This window comes from Dysidea avara, chromosome 8 (genome assembly GCF_963678975.1).
Source record: "Dysidea avara chromosome 8, odDysAvar1.4, whole genome shotgun sequence".
NCBI lineage: Eukaryota > Metazoa > Porifera > Demospongiae > Dictyoceratida > Dysideidae > Dysidea > Dysidea avara.
The window spans coordinates 15,861,093-15,877,075 of NC_089279.1; the positions used below are offsets into that span (position 1 = coordinate 15,861,093).

Genomic DNA, 15,983 nt, shown 5'->3' on the forward strand with positions numbered 1-15,983 from the left:
AAGTCCTGTGAGCATCTTCATAAATGCCATTCAAAGTTGATTCTCAATAAAGCAAAGTGTATAGATTCTCTGATAGCAATAAAACATAGGTTGAGTTTGGCCACCTTTCCTGTATATGACAAATACTAAGAACAAAAGAAAAGTAGCCAAACTCAAACTACTTATTGTTATCAGAGAATCTATACACACTTTGCTCTATTGAGAATCAAATTTGAATGGTGTTTATGAAGATGCGCACAGGACTTAAAACTACATCATATTCCTCATAAATACTTTTAAAATTGTACTATCTGATGTAATATTTATAACTTGCATACCTCACACATGGCCACACTCTGGCATATCACTACTTTTTGTCACAGTTAACTCTGCTTTACTTGGACTTGCAGTTTTTACAGCTATAAGTTTTGGTCTCAAATAGAGCCCCGGGCTATTACTGCTATACGTTTTGGTCTCAAATAGAGACCAGGGCTATTACTTGAGACTACTGTTAATGGCTATAATTGTTTCTGCTACTTCTTCATAATTACGTTTAGAGCCTTTGAGGGATGAAGTTGCTACGTGAATAGTCTAGGCCAGTCCACATGCAAGCAGGGTATGATACAAATATTTCCCTTGACTAAACTTGTTATTATATTCAACACACTGTATCACTATTTTCTATGGTTACCATTACAGTAATCTTGTTCTACCACCACCCAAATTTGATTAAACGCTGGGAATCAGTCAGACCAATCCAAAATAATTCCCGGTCTCAAGTACGGATGTTATTTGTTACAGGTCAGATGAAAAATGCTTGGAAGGAAATAAAAGCCCAAGCTTCATACGAGGAAATAAGGTAACTGTAATTTTGGAGGCATGCAACTGCAGTCAACTAACTTCCATTTTAACTATTATACTTTTCATCTTACACTGCATTAAAACGATCAAGATACTCTAATAGAGCAGTCACAAAACAGCTCAATCAAAGTTACAGCTTAGTTACAACTTCTGCCTAGCATTGCATTGTTACAGGAAGTTACGTTGCTAGCTACTAACAGACTTTACAATATAAAATACAGTATTTGTAGAAATGTGACCGTTCTATTTGAGTGATTGACTGCTCTATTAGAGTGTCTCAATCTACTTCAAGAATTGACTAATTGAAGTAGAGGAGCCATGCCACTGCCCACATACAGTACAAGCTCTTGTGAAGCAAAAATAATTGAAGGGTACAAAAAATTGCGAGTTTGTCCAGAGATACTGGTAATAAAGGGGTACGTAATTATTGTATATATGTCCTATCTTAAATAAATGCCTTTAAAATTTATAAGAGCACCAGAATATGGTGAGGATCATTGGCTGTTGTTTCTTGTCATTGCATGTTGTAGAGATTTAGTGCCACTGAGACACAATTGGTGAGTTGACTATTCATGTCTTGTTGCTGTAAAAATTAATAGTCCATTCTCAATAAGCAACGAAGGTATGCATTAAATTTATGGCTTCAATGGGGTGCATTCTTTTAACCACAAAAACCATGTTTTCCAATGGCTCCAATGTATTTTTAGCCTTCTCTTTCTGTGCATAGTACTCCAGCATTTTAGTCCGCACTGGAAGTTGCTATAAAATAAACTCATATGGAGAAGTTTGCAAAGATTTGCTAAGCTTTTGTTCCAGCTTCACCGATTTGTTCACTATAAAGTTGCATAGTTTTGACACTTTGTACTCACATATCTTTTCACTCAAAAGACAAATTTTAGATTCGCAAGCACCGTGAGAAATAATAGCACGCAACTCTTGGCAAACAGGATGGTACCAAATGGAGCTCAGTACACAAAAGCTCCACTTGTCATTTTCACAATAAGGAATACAGTCAACTGCAATACATTTCCAACTGAGTGATTCTAACAGATTCATTCATATATCCTGACATGTTTGGATTATCCCGGATTCACAGGTAGATTCTTTTAGCTTATTCTTGAGCGATTCCAACAAGCCATAGTGAGCACTTACAGTTGTAAACTATGTCAACATGGATCTGTTTCACTGTTTGTGTGGTAGTTAATAGTGACACAATGAGTTTAAGTCTAGAGTTTCAATGGGATAGCATAAATGATGAGTGCATTACAGGCAGGCCAAATTTGTACAGTGTTCATTCCTGTAAAATCCTCGTTTGCTGTGGTCGTATCATTATTGTCTGCAGTGCACGTTTCTGCTTTACTTGGCCACATGACTCTTTACTTTATAGCCATGACTAACAATTAATGTCCACTAGTATAGCTGAAGGTGTACATGACCTCTCTTATTTCATTGCTTTTTATTTCTACGAACTCAAATGTAAAATTTCTTCCTTATACTTTTTGTTTACAACTTTTAAATGATAAGTGGGAATAATTGTATGAGTAATGGTCAAATTTGCACGAGGCAAAGTGTGTGTGTGATTACCTATACCAATCAAAACATCAAATGTTAATCACACAATTCTTTCACTAAGACGTAATGCATCACAAGCTACATAATTTGATTTTTCCATGCAAAACACTTTAAATTACACATACAGCTTTCATTGCAGCATCATCATCCTTGTCCACTGGGAAACTCTTCACAATAACCTGAAGCAGAATTTCGATCAATGCTTCTCTCTCTATAACTGATATAACCCTTTCTGCACTGCTGTCACGATCCTTCTAAAAATACACGTGTATATGTGTCTGCGCTTATGATGTACACATTTATACAACCTGGTCTATTGTATGAACTAATGTTATTAAGTCTTCAGTAGTATATTCACAAGTCTGTAGTCTCTCTAACACAGTATAAAAGTAGAGGTGTGCTAGTTTTGGGTGCATCAGTGATGTTGGATTCTATAAGAGGGCAGTTAATAATAAATTTATACATACAAAACATAGAGATACCGTATGTTTCTTTAGTTTTCTTCTGGATGTTTGCTGAAGATAAGGCGGGACATATCTTAAGTCATTTGGAATAGTTTCTACATACTGACTCAGAATAGTTTCTCCAATGCAAATACAAACCTATAACAGTGATGTGAAATACTTATCACCACAAATTAATGCTTTGCAATACGTTTCATTATTTTGCAAAAACAAACAGCTGTATGTCTATATACTAAACCCCTATAGTATAATTATCCATAATGGGTATGTAGTGTAGGACCAGGTGTTCTACAGATCTACAGACCTTCAGCACTTGTGCTGTAAACCCTTAATAAATAAATAAATACTGTATGTCATTAACTGTGAGTGTTAAGGAAGTTTTTTCTTGTTTACAGTATGTCATCTCCTTTGGATAGACTATCTATAATAAAGACGATGGTACATGCAAACATGATAGCAGAAACAAATACTAGGCTTATACCAATTATACATAATTTCGAGCAGAATAGGCTAGCAAAAGTAATAATAGGGTTAGGGTTACATTAGCCAGCAACCAGCAGGACGCTTGCTTCACTCGCTCCAACCCTAGCTCGCCTCGAACTCACTCAAAAACTTACCTTCATACAACTAGTGTGTTTGATAGTCGAGTTATGGGTGAGAGTAAGAGCAAAATTAGGCAAAATTATGATAAAAACGAAATGGTAATATACTGTACGTAAGAACACTTCTGGGCACCAAATTCCTTCTCCGCCTAAATATCTGTTTGTCTTGAATAATATGGCCTTGTAGACATTTGATCTCAAGATAATTTTAACCCAATGTGGTATCTGGAACCATCAGGTTACATTTACCAAAAACTCAAATGCTGATGATCCCTTTCTATTGTAATTATCCCTTTCTATTGTAATTATCCCACTATCTTGTAAAAATTCTACACTTGTACTATTAAACATGTATACTAGAATGACAGAAAACGATAGGAAAATTCATTTAGTATACTATAGGAATATGTGATATGCATTGTGTGAGCATTGTGGCTTATTTTATCAATGCATTGTCTACATTAAACATCACAATTATTCATCATACTTCACACTTATAGAAATTGAGTGGCTTAAGCATTTCATAATCTTTATTCCATCCTCTAGAAAGAATATTGTCCAAGTACAACTTATATTTGGACAAACTAATACAGCTGTAAGTTTTGCCATTCATTGGCAACTGTGTCTTTGAGGTTGGGAGACTTAGTACAAGAGGTACTAGATCATTTGCAAACTTTACAAAAAATTCGATATCTTCTTTATGATATGGTTCATCTTTTTCATTCTTCAATGTTGTTTTCATTGACTCAGGAAAGAACTGCATGAATAAACCATCAGTGATATAATGACACAGTTGCTTCTCTACTATATCAGCAAACTGTGGGCCTTGCACTGCAATGTCAAATGACTTCACTATACTCTCCAAATTAAGTGGCTCGTCATTTTTAAGCTACAAAAATAAACATACAATATTTAATTATCACAAGCTATTAAAATGAAAAATCCTTTTATACATAATGTGTGCTATGTAACTGGAAGCAGGAAATTGTATGCACACAATTCAATAAAGGACTAATAATATGATAATTTTGCAAGCAATCCTTATAATAAGTGCTCTTCATTATCAGGCACACTTTAAATTAGGGCTGTGCGTCAATAACAATAATGGATCATTGTGATACCTATGTCATTATCATGATAAAGATAATGAATTTTCTATTATTGATACCTCAAGAAAACAGTAAATCTCTGTAGACTATTGTATATTAAAAGCAGGAAGATGGTACTCTTGTGAGTAAAGGTCACAATCTACTGTGGTAATGCTGAAAAAGGCAAGAGATACTAGCCTTAAACAAACTATTAATATGTAAAAGTACTCTATGACAATAATTATTTTGTTATCAAGATAATGTTGTTTATTGTGATAAAATGGTTTTTGTTATTGAACCTTATCGAAATATAGGCTTTATCATTAGTGCGCAGCCCTAAATGGTTGAAGGTGATATAATCAGTAAATCAGTAAAGTCATAACTCGATAATGGCTAAGGCTACGGGCTTGATTTTTTCACTGTTCAGCATCGCCTCGGTCCGGCAGGTGCATTTTGGCATACCACAGTAAGTACAATGCATTCTTCATGGACTTACCAGTGTCCTCTTTTGTGTCTCATTCATCTTAGCTGACAGCGAAGTGTTGGTTTGGCGATGGCACGTGATGGCTTCCCTTCATAATGGAAATCGTCCGTATTGTCATAGTGACTATTATGATAGCAGAGGTTCTTTTCGAACAGTTCTTGATTTGTACTGCTGTGTAATAGGTTGAACATAGCCAATAACGAAGTGCAATGAATACTTCACTTTTCAGACGATAATTGATATAACCTGGGTGCGCGGCACCATTTCTTTCTTTTGGTATGTGTGGATTGCAGAGGTGCTTTTCAAATAGTTCTTGATTCGTAATGCTGCATAGCGGGTTGAACATAGCTGACAACGAAGCGTAATGGATACATCACTTTTCAAACAATAATTGGGGTGTACAGCGCCATTTCAGATGCGGTACACGTGGGTTCACCACTCATAATAATTATTTACAAAAAAAGTTAACAAACAAGTACACAGAAAAATTTGGAATTTTCAACTAGAGTAGGGACCATAGCACATTGATAAAAGGTACTGAAACAAGCTGGAGTAGTACACAATATTAAATCACAGTAAAACAGTAAGAAGTGTTATATCCCTACTGTGCTCAAGATACCATAATGGAAATGCACAGTAGGGATATAACACTTCTTATTGTTCTACTGCGATTTAATATCATGCACTACTCCGGCTTGTTTCAGTTCTTTTTATCGATGTGCTATGGTCCATACTCTAGTTGAAAATTACAATTTTTTCTGTGTACTTGTAACCATTGTAAGTATTAAACTCAGTGGTCACATCACATACAAAAATTTAAGAAATAACTTACCTGAAATTTACTATTAAAGAATTTATTACATAATTGGGCAGCCATTACACAAGCACAGTCTGCAGTGACATCAGTGACACAGTCAAAGAGTTGTAGAATTATAAATGCTGTTTGCGTCACATGATATTTGGCTTTTAGATCTTTATTGTCTTTCATAATTGTAGTTAGTGTGGTCTTTAGCATACCCAGGCTAATCTGGAGAAAAAAAAAGCAACCATGTTTTTACTTTATACTATTATATATACACACATGCATGCATAGTTGTAGGATAACCTGGCAGAATTTTATACCCTGAAAATTTCATCACTCATAGCCAACTTTTCAATTATTTTCAATACCATCAAAAACATTAAACACTTCAAAATTTTTCAAATCAATGAAATGTTTTTGATATTTGTACAAAGTGTATCTAATGTTACAACTTTCTCTAAAAGACAAATATTGTAGTAAACAACAAAGTTTGTGCTTGGCAAATTCACTACACAACCAATATTGAACAGTAAATTAGTCAATGAATTTCCTTCGAGTTGTCAAAACTGTCAAACTTTCGTCACAACAATTTTTGCTGCTTACGGTATAATCACACTTAGACCACAGCAAGATGAAATACACACTTGAAATTGATTGGTTATTTAAGTGTCTAAATCCTGCAACTACTTTGTTTTCATATCACTAGATCAATGCATCTGGGATGCCTGTAACACTGGTAATGCATGGGTAGTTAGCTGGATCAAGATACACAGTAGTGTGTCGTGTGGCCAAGAAAGAAAGCCAGCATGCTACACCTGGCCAAGAAAGAAAGCCGGCGCGCCACACAGAAACAAAACTTGATTTTCATGCATATGTAGCTCTGTGCTCCCTTCTCGAATTGGAATAATTTTTACACTGCAAATGTCCTCCACTTTCAGCACCTCCCATACAAAATTTGAGCAAAATTGCCAAACGCAATTGTGAAATATAAGCCTTCAAAATTTGGCTTTATTTTCTTGGTTTTCTTCCCTTCATTTAGGGGGCTCAGGGGGCTTAGATTGTTCTTTTCGCTTTACAAAAACCATTATAAAAGAAAAATGCGTAGCTCCTAGCTTTAGTACACTTTAAGAACGCATTGCGGCACAATCATGTACCATGTTTGGTGTAAATCTGATGACCCAAAATCTGATTAATAGTCATAGAGCTATGGACAATTATTTGCATTAAAAAGGGCGACTTGTTGCGATGCCTACAGGGTAAACCACTTTAGGGAATAACTTAGAAATTGGTATGTGTATAGGTTAACCATCATAGCTCAAACCTTTTGAGGTTCAAAAAATCGCATTGAGGCAAAAACCAAACAACTGTAAATCACAGGGTTGAAATACTCAAATATAACAGTCACTGTGGGGTAAAAAAGGTGCATGCAAAAATCTCAAAAGAAAACTTACCAGAGTTTGAATCAGGGACCTCCATACTGACTACCCAAGTCCTTAACCACTGAGCCGCTGTGATCACGGCTGATCACCTCATGAAAATTCTAGCTAAATCTACTCAACAGTAACGGATCATTATTTCATAGATTTACCAATGGAAATCTAGATTGTTCTAGAACATTTTATGTGTGTTCTATTAGAAATCCTCAAAAAAAAACAAAAAAAATGTGTGCTCTATTAGAGCATTACAAAAGTAATCAAATAAACTCTGCAATGCATTACTATTACAACTTCTCTAGTATTCTATCAGATATTATAGCAATCTTGGTACTGATCCGGAAGGCAGTATGCTACTATTAAGACCTACTCACGCCAATTGTCATCATCATAATCATCATAATAAGTGCTTTTGCTAATAAAACTTGTGACAACAGGTTGTAAATTGCTAGCATAAAAGGTGCAGGATATGCTTTGTAAATATTGAGCAACTGCAACTTATCACATTTTGCATGAAAAATTGCGATACTCTAATAGAACAGTCACAACAAAATTCAATAGACCAATAAATTGGAAGGAATTTACTTTCTTATAAAACATTATTGCAAATAAATACAGGCACTACATATATATTACAACTTTATATAGCCATAAACATGCAAGCATGCACAAAACTATCTCAGTATAAATTGGCTTTGGTATTTTCTGTATTGCAGTGTGTGAAATAACATCTGGACACCGGACAATTTCCAGTCAATTACATCAGTTGTCAGGCCATAATTGAATCTGTCCAGAAATAGTGTCCTTTCAAAGTGTAGCAGAGTTCATATTGGACTAGGAGGGAGGCTAGACATGATGGTATTGACATGTAATGAAGTTACTTGCTTTTTGGTCTGTGGTAACCACAAAGGTATACCCAAGATGTACTCTGAGGTTAACAGTTTACTATGCTGTGCCAGCCTACTTGTCTCACCTGGTTACCAGTAGTACTTTTACTTGTGATTTTCATGATCACTTGTACAACCATGCAGTATATATTTTAAGCTAGAATTAACAAGACATCAGTGCATCTCTTATGTCCATACATTGTATTAGGGATAAAGCCAGTACAAATATATTCTAAACAATGGTAGCATAAGCAAAGTTTGACCACATATAGCTAAGTAGAAGGCCTTGACAGAAGTCCTTATGACTCCTTTCCTTGTAATAGAATCGATTTTATAGAAGCTCTTTTATGTGACCCATTAAAATACTGTAGTATCAGTGTGAGTAGTTGAGTAGTAATCAGCTCTACAGTACATGGGTGGCCCCAGAGGCAAATATCTACTGTAACTTGGTAGAAGCACAGGAAAGGAAAAACAACAAAAGTTAAAATGTCCAGTCAAATTGCTTGATGTCCACTCAACTTTCACAATTTCCTGACAATATGTCAGGACATGTTTGAAAAGTTATTTCGCATACTGTATTGGTAGAGCACTAGCTAGTTTGTCTTCATTGTATTTGTAGATAAGAAGAACAATTATTTGTGTAAAAACAAACCTCAAAGCCAGTCTATAGTTGGCTTTGGGTATACATTTAAAATACAAAAAGAAGTGAAATCCATGCAAAAACAGCAAAGGGCGTGGCCTTCAAAAAGCTTGGATGATAAAAAGATGTGAAGATGGTGGCGGCCATGAAATGGCTGCAATGATGTGGATGATAATAAATTTTATTAGTGCCATCACTAAAATTAGTGATCATCCACATAATTGCAGCCACCTATGATTTCACAACTTTTTTCAACTAGGCTTTTTGAAGACTGCATCCTTTTTATACAGCTTGGCCGGTTTTGCATGGATAGTAAACATGTAGAGGGAGGTATAATGGGATTGTTTTAACCAGCTGTGTAAGTACAATCTTGAACTGTGGTCTAAATTAGTTAGACATAGAAACAATTAGGGTTCTACAGAATTTAGTAACCCATACAGTCTGTAGCAGGCCCTGTAGTATGGCTCCGCTAACACAGGGTTTTTGGGTATAAATGCCGTAGAGCCCTGTGCTTTGAAGTCTAACTATTATGTAGATTATTTACGTCTCAACAATTCATACACAAGCACTGACTGGTAAGATAAATAACTTACCAAATCTCTGTACAATATATACCACTCCTGAAATAGAGGCAACTTTTTACCCCTATGATACAGAATATCAATTAGAGCAACAAACAAGCAATCAATGACATATTTAGATACAATACTCTCCTGCACAGACTTGGAAGCTTGAGCATTAACAAACAGTGACTGTTGAGGATCAGCTGGATATACTGATTTTTCATCTCTAATAATTTTATCTTTTAATTTCCCTAATGGCTTTAGCAATGCTACCACTTTTGCTATATCCAATTGATACAGATGTACGTAACAATGCAGAGCTACAGCTTTCATTTCCTTGTAGTTGTCCAGCACACCAGTTAGTGTTAACTGTAGAAGCTTGTGTTCTATATCATCAGGTGCACCAGTCATATGTAGATACTGATTGACAAAGTCATTATAATATTTCTTCCATATTTCTTCATTGTTCTGCATTTCCATTATGGCAATTCCAGTCATATTCACTTCATTCTGTGGTTTTAGTTTGAAGATTCAAGACATGTACAAAATTATAAACTGCACATTACAGATATTAAATAATGTGACCATTGCATAGAAGAAAAGGAATGCTTTATGCAATTTACAGGAAATCATGGGGAGTTCACACGAGAAAATTATAAAAATCATGTACAATAGTCTGTATACATAACATAAAGTTTTAACACACTTTCTGCCTAAAATAGGAGCAAAGCATTTTAAAAATTGTGACCTGGCCTGTGAAAATAGGGTAACATTTTACTGTGAGGTCAAGAATGTTTGACATTGTACACATTAAAATTGCATTCTTTGGTTGATACTGTACAATGTAAAACTACATAACTTCCAAACTATCATTGCTGTGATTACGACTATCAGGTTAGAAATAAAGTTATGAATTAGTGAACTTTCATCAACATAAACATACAGGTTGTAAATGGTGTCTGTCTAGTTGTATATGTGCAAACTTTAATAGTGATAATTTACTTGGCAATAATAGTGGGTATAAAATATTTTATAGCTGTAACATGGGCATGAGTGATTTGCCAGAAATGTATGCCCAAAGGCAGGCATACATTTCTGGCAAATCACGAGTGCCCATGTTACAGCTAATATGTAACACTTCTGTTAAGGTTAAGGCTGATAACCTAAATGCCAATACGAGTGGAATCACTAGATTCGTTATATATGCATGCCTGAAAGATTTGATTATGGTTAGGCAGCAAGTAACGTTGTAGCTACGATTGTTATAATAAACGGACAAGTCCTACGGATATCACGGAAAGTCGAGTAGGGAAAATTTCGTGGAACTTACAAGTGTTTTAATGCTTTCACGTTGTTTAAAGACTAATCACAATGTATACTAAACACCTAAAGGGGTAAGCTTCATCATAGAGTGGTTAACTCGTGTCGTCCGTAATGTGGGCGTGTCTGCATTCAAATACATGCCGAAACGCTTGGGAATGCACTGTAAGACCAGTTCTCACCTTTAAGTAACATTTTCCAATTTGTAGAACGGCAAGGATACCAAAATTCCTTCATTTGACTGCTGCTTCTGGCAGCACTTCAATTTTTGGTAATCATCACGTGAGCATTGATTTATTCCCACAATCAATTTCTGTCTGAGCTTGTATAAAACAAACAGAGGGTGGTACCACTACCTCATCCACATCAAGGTCATACTTGCTTTGATGAAAGTGGCTTGCTCTTTTAGAAGTGCAACCACTTTCCCGGATACATTTAGATGTCTCCCTGTGTTGAGGTATACATGGCAAATGTATCCTCTGGAATTCTTTTGATCTGAGGTGTGAAAGTGTTACATCAATATATATATATATATATATAATATCACCCATGCTTATTGTTTTAATACTGAAAAATGTGGAAATGGTACTGTAGCAACTAATAAATAACAGACACTAACTTACTGCCTTTAATACTTCAATTTCAGAACATACAGATATATACAGCTTCTTGAAAATTTGTTCCTTAGTTGGTAAACCTGATGAACCTACGTATCACATAATGAAATAAAATCACAGAACTAATGGAAAATCATAGTAACACACATATATACACATTCACATTGATATTATTTGAATCATCATACAAAATGGTAGACTGTATGTTAGTACTGTATAAGGGTTGAGATTTGCACTTTCCCAAATAAACATATTGACCATAAGTAGCCTCACAATATCTTCATGGCACTTCGGCAGTAGTGATCAAGCCAAAAAGTGCCCCCAGGGTAACCTAAAACACTTTCCAATAAGTTGCTATGAATTTTTCTGTAACTGTGCATTGGAATTTTCTGCTGACTGATTGGCAGGCTAACTGACTGACTGACTGATCGACCGACCGACTAAATGACTAAATGACTGACTGACTGGCTGACTGATGCTTCAGCTAAAGCTATGGGCTTGATTTTTTTACTGTTAAGCCTACAGTATGTACAATACATACATCATGGATTTACTCTTGTCCTCTTCTGTGTACCATTTATCTTTGCTGACAGCAAAAAATATTGATTCATGGTAGTGTGTAATGGCTTCCCTGTGCTTGCAATGAAAATTGTCCACATTTTTCTGTAGTGACTGGATTGATTGCAGAGGCACATTTCATAATGCTTTTACTTGTAATTCTAACTCTGTACTTCTCCAACTCCAAAAAAGTGAAATCATCTTATATAGCTATACTTAACCATAAAACATTCAAACCAGAGACCTTCACACCAAACACCCAAGATCCACTAAACCACCTCTGCTGGCTACAAACGTCATTTAATGCAACTCAAAATAAACCTATACATAAAGCAAAAGCATCTACAGATTTCCACTGCAATTATGGGGCTGTTCTATTGCAGTGCAATTGAGATACTCTAATAGAATAAACTGACAAATTATTATTATTATCTAGGGCCAGGTCACATACAACAAAGTACATACACCAACGTGACAACCCCCTGGTAAGTACATACACCAATGCAACAGTCTCCTGGTGAGGCTATACACATGACTTGGTGGTGCATGACAGCATGATTGAAATTATGATCCAAAATCAACTCAATATATCACAATAGCGACATGCAGATATAACACAATAGTGGCATTGTAACTAGAAGCCACCGGTAGCTACAGTACGTAAGTGCCGGTACATCATTGATGTGGCAATGGCACAGTGATGTGGCAATGGTACAGTGATGTATACACAGCATATATGCATACAAAACATACAGGAGAGAAAGAACTATACATTATTGCAGTATTGTATGCAGTAATACATTATTGGCAACATCACTGAAGATGAAAATTATTCAGTTATGCAGCCAATATACAGCACAGAATCAACATCAACTAGAGGTTACCAGTAGCTGAATACGGTTCATCAGTGGTGTGGCAATGGCACAGTGATGGGTATGCACTATAAGCATACACAACTTGCAGGAATTACACATCACTGTAGTAGTTAAGAGTATGCAAGCCAGGTGAATCTGATAAAGGAAGACAGCCAAGCCAGCCAGAGCCTAGCAAGCCAAGTGAAGGCAAAATAGACAATACAATTAATTAAACACTACAAGACAACATTAAAACACATACCACGCTCTTTACAATACATTTACATATAAAATACAAGTAAACAATACAAACAGACATACCGTTCCGTGTCTTGTGCAGCTGGCACGGTGAACTTACTTCATATTGGTATCAGGCGTGGCCGCCTTAATTGCCTGCTTAATCTTCTTTATGTGAATGAATCCCACTGGCAGCTGGCATGGCGACTTGAGACTAGTGTACCAGCTGGCAACACTTTCAAAAACAAATTATCAGAAGTTCTTCATCTAAATTGCTGTGTTTGGTCGATTGATGGATGTCATGTGCTAGCTGTTTTGATTGGCGTTAAATAGAATTGTCGTAATTTTTCTATCACCTCCACTAAAAAACCCGCCCATTATACAATTGTCTCTTCATTCAACATGGATTCTATTCCTAGTGAGTGCGAATCCTTAGGCCTTGTAGTTTTCTCAAACATTATATATTTAATTATTTATTCCATTATTTATGACATAATCTTGACCACATTTCTTACTATTCTTAGTACTTGGTTATATAATGAAACATTTATGAAAGACACAAAACGCATACATGTATACAAACATGTGCTCACAACACATGCTATTTTCTTAAACCATTTTCAGGACAATGGATATTGATGTCATCACACACACAAACACACATACATGTGCACAAAATGCCAAAAGATGCCATTGCTGTAGCACATTTGGCTGGCAGTACTTTTAGTTACATACCAGTAGTGATATCTTGAGTTTTCTCATCCTGTAGAGCAGTAACCTCTTCATTAGACCTATCAACATTCTGCTGAACCAAGTTATTAATGAATGTAGATACTTCTTTAAAAAATGGAAACTTAGGAATGGAGGTAAGTTTCCTAATAATATTATGTATACGACAATCCAAAGTATAGTTGCATGCCTTTGAAGAAGAAAACACAAATAATAAACTACTTCAAAAAACAAACTATTCACCTTGACTTCAGGTAATTCAGGAACAGGATGAACATTAAGCAACTTATGGAACAAATCCAGTGTAGCATCATCACAATGACTACTAAACAACAACTGAAGGTTGTGACTTTTACTAATTTGGTATATCATATAGGCTATGAAATTCAAGAAGGTTGCCTTGCATACTGAGTCAACCTAAGTATAAAAGTACATGATTAGTAAACAAGCCAGAGAATTACACTCACAGAATCTGATATACTCAGTGTGGATTCTCTACTCTTACAAAACATTGCAGCTTGTTCAAGGTGATTACCAATAACTGACGGCTTCCAATATGACCTATTAAGAAATATGGAATGAAAAGCTCAAAATATCTACACCTTTAGACCAACCTGAATTTACAACAAAGCACAGAACCAACTTTTTTATCAATCAGGAGCTTTTTCAGATCACCGTATCTTGTACCAATGTCAGGAGCATTTTCAAGTGAAAGTTGAGAAGATAATAAAACCCTGCAAGCAATGAAATTACATTAGGACACAATGTATCAGATAGTGACCAGCATTTTCATGGGTTGTGATTGGTGCTGAGCAGATTCGATACTTCATAGGCAGTAAGATATTGCATGGTATTGCGGTACATATAACTTTTTTATCAGAATGCCTTAGTTAGATGCCATTTTAGGCCTCTACTACTAGATCGGGATATAAGTACAGTTTATAAACATGTTTACCCATGACACAATTAAGCTTATTGCAGTATGCTAGTCCATATCCTTATATGTATATACTTTTCATAGTAAAAATAGAGCTTTAAAAACTATTTTAAAATTCACAGTATTGCGGAGATAAGAAATTAGATGGTATCAAAAACAGATACCTCACTTTAACTAAACACTCAGTATATTGTACAGCACTAGTTGTGATGATTCTTAAAAGTATACTGCAATATTTAAAATTATTAATTTAAAAACAAAGTAGGTATCACTGATTAAAATATAATGAATCAAGAAATCCGAGTAATGGTACGGCAATATTATAGCTAGGTGAGAAATTCTTTACATTGGCATGTTATTACATTCAGCACCAAAGCAGGGATTCACCCACATAGCTAGATGTTGAAATACCATCAATCATATCCGTTTTGCTACTTTTATTGTTCGCATTCTTCCTTAATACACTAGTTCATTTACTTTAGCTATATTTGCTATAACATAACTATACAGCATGATACACACGTATGACTGTTCTGTTAGTACATGGATGTTAAATATGGACGGCTGCTTTTCTAGAGTATTTCAATATTGCAGGTGATCTTGAATGAGACCCCCGTAGGATCAGTCAATCAGAATTTTGGCCACAATGCCTTATTTCAGCGACTGTTACAAGTCAGTTAGCTCACTAAGGAGCATGGTCACCATGTTTGTTTTATCGATTGTTATTAGTGCAGTTATATCTACTAAGTGTTTTGATGATTTATGTGGTCTCTACGTATGCACAAAAGTGTTACATTGGTGTCAGAAGATGTGTAGGTATAGTACCTGGATGCAATCACTTGAATGCTCTCTGGCTTTTGTAATTGCTTTTGCAGATTATTGCACATTGAATTGGTTTCAGTTTCTTCAGATAAACAAGACTGAGTTAACCATTCCCTGCAAAATACATGCATGGTTTATAACATCACCATGATTCTTTTATTATTGTAAAGCAGTCTCTATAATAAAATGCTTATTAAGATGTATAGCAGTTCACCTGACATTAACAACAGGTACTTCCTTTAGTTGATCATCTTTGAACAGAAAATGGCCTATGGTATCCAGGTAGTAGTGATCCCAGCCATACAGGAATAGTGCTGGATAACATGGCTTATAGAACATTGTTGGAGGAAAGTGCAGTAGAAGTACAAAGAGTTTCTGTAACAGCACATTTAGGAGCTCAAATGAACAGTTTATTTATATACATACGTACGTCTACATTGAATACAGCAACAAAAATGTGATCCAGTCTGGGAAAACCGGTCTTATCACCTATTTAGAAGTATCGAGAAATCCCGGTTTTAAGTATTTAGTGTG

The 15,983-nt window shown here is 35.5% G+C and overlaps 1 protein-coding gene across 1 annotated transcript in view; it reads right to left on the reverse strand.

The window, feature by feature from the left end:
* LOC136264092 (uncharacterized) overlaps nucleotides 1-15,983 on the reverse strand; it is a 167,986-nt gene that overhangs the window by 37,446 nt on the left and 114,557 nt on the right. The window contains exons 58-70 of the mRNA XM_066058781.1: nucleotides 15,664-15,824; nucleotides 15,453-15,563; nucleotides 14,305-14,424; nucleotides 14,158-14,251; nucleotides 13,934-14,107; nucleotides 13,697-13,880; nucleotides 11,319-11,401; nucleotides 9,406-9,885; nucleotides 5,883-6,077; nucleotides 3,966-4,367; nucleotides 2,895-3,014; nucleotides 2,721-2,843; nucleotides 2,538-2,666 (exon numbers count right to left, since the gene is read on the reverse strand). Of these exons, the coding sequence (XP_065914853.1) occupies nucleotides 2,538-2,666; nucleotides 2,721-2,843; nucleotides 2,895-3,014; nucleotides 3,966-4,367; nucleotides 5,883-6,077; nucleotides 9,406-9,885; nucleotides 11,319-11,401; nucleotides 13,697-13,880; nucleotides 13,934-14,107; nucleotides 14,158-14,251; nucleotides 14,305-14,424; nucleotides 15,453-15,563; nucleotides 15,664-15,824 (2,376 nt within the window). The remainder of the gene's footprint in view (nucleotides 1-2,537; nucleotides 2,667-2,720; nucleotides 2,844-2,894; nucleotides 3,015-3,965; nucleotides 4,368-5,882; nucleotides 6,078-9,405; nucleotides 9,886-11,318; nucleotides 11,402-13,696; nucleotides 13,881-13,933; nucleotides 14,108-14,157; nucleotides 14,252-14,304; nucleotides 14,425-15,452; nucleotides 15,564-15,663; nucleotides 15,825-15,983) is intronic.